Here is a 3,940-nt window from a genome sequence, read left to right on the forward strand (position 1 = left end):
GTTTGTTCATTCTGCTTTTTTGTTTTTAGTTTTGGCGTGCTTATTTCTTAATGGTTACATTTATTGTATAGTATATTTTTTGGTGTCGGACAAAATCCAATTTTTTAGGATTTATTGACATGCCACTAAAAATGAAACGATGGAGGTATGTTAGTGATGTATATTTATTTTTAAAGATGTGTGTATATTTAGTTAGGTTATTAATAAATCACTCATTTTATATAGCTCCTGCCTAAGGTTAATTGAAATATTGTTAATAGATGTTTTTAAATATAAAGTGCGAGGATGTTGATATAACATATTCAGATATGGTTTCACTTTCATTCAGAATGATTTTATATAATTTCCCTGAGCTTCGTGTAAGGCACTTGCCTATTTTTTTTTCCCTCATCTTTTCTTTCAGTAGTTTCACAACACTACTTTCACTATTTCTAATTTCAATACTTTGGGATGTTTAATATCCGTCAATGCATATGGATGGGTATTCTTTCCAAAGCCTAGTCATCTTACTCTGTTTGCGTGACCAATTTAACCTTTGCTCGTTTAACTTCAAAAATGAGTCACATCATGCCCTTGAGATGCAGACACATGCCTTTTCAGCTTCGATAAACATCCGGACTGGCACGAGCTTATGAACTTTTTTTCTGTAGGTTTTTTTTTGCAAAGACAGAACAGAAAATTGTGTGTGTGTGGCTCATGTGAAAAGACAAAACCACAATATCGTTTAGTTTATGCTTGGTTAACATGTGGTGTGAGTGTGATTGAGGCACCTGGAAATCAGCTAGACTCACTGTGAGAGCATTATTTTCAAATTCTTATATGCACTTGAACCATTTAGATTTGTGCATTTGCTGTTTTATAACTCAATGCAAATTTCCAGAAAAATTTGCTCTGAACATAACAGTGGATGGGTTTTCCACTGCATCTGAGCAAAATGTATGTATTTACATACACCTACATATGTATATTTCTTTCACCCTCTATTTTATTTTCCATGGGAAACAAAGGGCAGCGCTTAAATGTAATCTATAAAAGCAAACTCTAATCTATGTAGTGCAAAATAAATCACTTTTTCCTAAAAATACGGGACTAAACAAAACCAAATAGCAAACATTCAAGAAAACACTTTTAATTAATGCACTTATAAAAGATTTGTTTTTAAGGCTCATAATTTAGGATCAACAAAATACATTTAAACACATGAATGCATCGTTTTCAGTACACAGACAGTTTTACAGAAATGCAATATTGCTTGAATGTCAGTGCTGTTTTTATCACTGCAGACTGCTACACTTAAATGATGCCATTCCATACAACAACATAAAAACATTGTTACAATATTTATCAAATATACAATATTTATATAGCTTGTGCCACCTTAAGTCATTGAAACTATATTTCCTGTGAAAGCAAATATAGAAAAGTATAGCACACTTACATTTTTAAGGGGAGCTTTAACATTTTTCAGTTTTTATTTGCATGCATATGTATTCTTAAAATGCCCGAGGACTAACGTGCTTGTGTGTGGAGACATCAACCCGTCATTTTTCTTTGCGTCTTTTCACCACAAAGTCTCTGAACATTTCAACTGCTATTTGGGCTGGAGGTGAAAATGACTCGCTACACAAGCTCATTATTTTTGAGAATTCTCACACGAGTCTCGTATAACATCAGAAGAGTTCTTTTCAAAGCGTATTTGCTCAATTCAGCTGTACAACTGCTTTTTGTTTGCTTTTTAAAATCCTATTTTTAAAAAGGCACCGTAGCTCTTGTAATGCAAGTCTGACCCACAGACAATCCATTTTAAACACTGGTATTTATCACAGTAAAAAATAAATTCCACTTGTCTGGTCTACCACGCTCTCTGGTAGCCTCGTGGTTTGCTTTAATGCATGTAGAGGAAACCAAGTCTTCTACTCTGAAGTCCAAAACACAACATTTATGAGTTCAATCGCATCCAACGTCTCCTGAATTCATATGTCAAGCACCTCAAACTTGTCCATTGGGCAAGTTTTATAAATATTCAACCTGAACCAGGAGAAGTTCAACTGTCCATTAATGCTTGCATTGTCAGTTTAAACTTAATGCATTGTTCTTCCTCAGCTCTTCAATATCCTCGGGTAAATAGCTTTAATAGTAGATGGTGTGAAGTTCCCCGAGGAGACCGTCGTTTCCAAGCCCTCCAGCCTGTGTGACGGCACCTCAACCCTACTGGTGCTACAGTCCAGGAAAGGCATGCCAAACTTCTTCACCTGTCCGTCTTTTGATATCAGACAGTAGCTGCAGACCAGTCTCAGAATGGCTCTCCGCATGTCTTTACTAGTTAGGGTGTAAATGATGGGGTTTAGGAGCGAGTTGATCATGGCAACACCCAGGAAGTAGTCCGCCTTCAACAGCACCTCGCAGCTTTGAGCAGGGCAGCAGAAGTCCAGCAGAAGGAGCACAAAGAGAGGCAACCAGCAGGCGATGAAGACCCCGAGAACAATGGTGACCGTCTTCAGCAGAGCCAGATACTTCTGGGACTTCCTGGCCAGACCTTTGCGCTGAGGACTGCAGCCTAACCGCTGGGTGTTGGACTTCACAATGCGGAAGATGCGTGCGTAGAGCACCACGATGGACATCAGCACCAGGGTGAACACGGTAATGCAGAAGAGGATGAAGCTCTTGGCGTAAAGAGGCAAGACGGTGGAGCATTCGTCCAGACGTCCAATGCAATTCCAGCCCATGATCGGGAGAATGCCGAGGAGCACCGAAAGCACCCAACTTGCACCAATCAAACCGAACATTCGGCCACGCTTGGCCCCTTGATACGGCTTCATCCGGACCATCGTGACGTGCCGCTCGATAGCTATAGCGAGGAGACTGATGACAGATGCAGAAAGTGTGATAAACACGCCACCTTCTCGAAGAAACCACAGCACTGGAGTCATTTTGAGAGTGTTTGCGCCCGAAGTCACGATGTTCACCATGTAGGTGAAGCCTGCAAGCAAATCGGAAAGCGTCAAGCTGCCCAGCAGGTAGTACATGGGCATGTGGAATTTTTTGTTCTTCCATATTGCCACCAAAACAATGGCATTTTCCACCACAATGAGAAGACAGATGATGAGAAACACAATGGCCTCGGGTTTCAGTCCGTCCCGGTATTTGTTCTCTTTCAGCTTTCCGGTGAAGTTGTAATGGGCCATGATGACGGCGTTGCTTTGATACTCCCGAAACATTCTGAGCAGGTAACCTGGAGACGAGGTGATCAGTGGCAGAGTTGGAGCAACAGCGGCACTAGCAGCGTATGAAGCTTCCATTCTTCCGGTTTCTTTTGCTGTCCTTAAAGACGTTTCTTAAGCATCTCTGTAGTCCCTCTTAGTGCCATATTCCAGCAAAGCACAGAAAACAACTCTCAGGAGGATTTAACATAGTAGCAAGAAATCCTTGTGTTGTAGGCTCATTCGTGTTGAAAATTTTCACTTCTTTCCTTCTTGATGCTCAAATCACAGCTTTGCTATATCCTCAAAGGCCACCAGAGGGAACTGAAATAAAGCATTAGAAAATAATGTTCAATAATTATGGTAAACTTATTTTAATGACAAACAAAATATATAAAAATACACGTAGAAAAATTAAGCATAACATAAATTGTTTTTAAAAAAGCATATTTAATAGAATATTTAGCATTTATCGTGTTCTGTTTCAAATATTCTTCCATGGTCAATATTTTATTTCAGTGTAGACATAGTAGACACTAAAACTATTTTTATCTAAACAAATGGCCATTTTAACAGACTGCATTTAATTAGGAATTCTGAGAAAACAAAGGAATACTTGTAGAAAATGTAATAAAATTTGTGTTTGAGTATTAAAATTAGTATACTGTAAAACATACAGTAATGTAAAAAAAATTTTTATAAAACAAAACAAACAGCTGTACCTGTCAAATTTATCTAAA

At 38.5% G+C, this 3,940-nt stretch overlaps 1 protein-coding gene across 1 annotated transcript; it reads right to left on the minus strand.

Annotated features, from left to right (window-relative positions):
- Window positions 1-1,143: 1,143 nt before the first annotated feature.
- On the minus strand, window positions 1,144-3,520 carry s1pr5a (sphingosine-1-phosphate receptor 5a). Its single transcript, XM_016263359.1, has one exon. The coding sequence runs from the start codon at window positions 3,297-3,299 to the stop codon at window positions 2,100-2,102; it is 1,200 nt and encodes a 399-aa protein (XP_016118845.1). The 5' UTR covers window positions 3,300-3,520; the 3' UTR covers window positions 1,144-2,099.
- Window positions 3,521-3,940: the final 420 nt, after the last annotated feature.

Source organism: Sinocyclocheilus grahami, unplaced genomic scaffold (genome assembly GCF_001515645.1).
Source record: "Sinocyclocheilus grahami isolate Dianchi unplaced genomic scaffold, SAMN03320097.WGS_v1.1 scaffold5570.1, whole genome shotgun sequence".
NCBI lineage: Eukaryota > Metazoa > Chordata > Actinopteri > Cypriniformes > Cyprinidae > Sinocyclocheilus > Sinocyclocheilus grahami.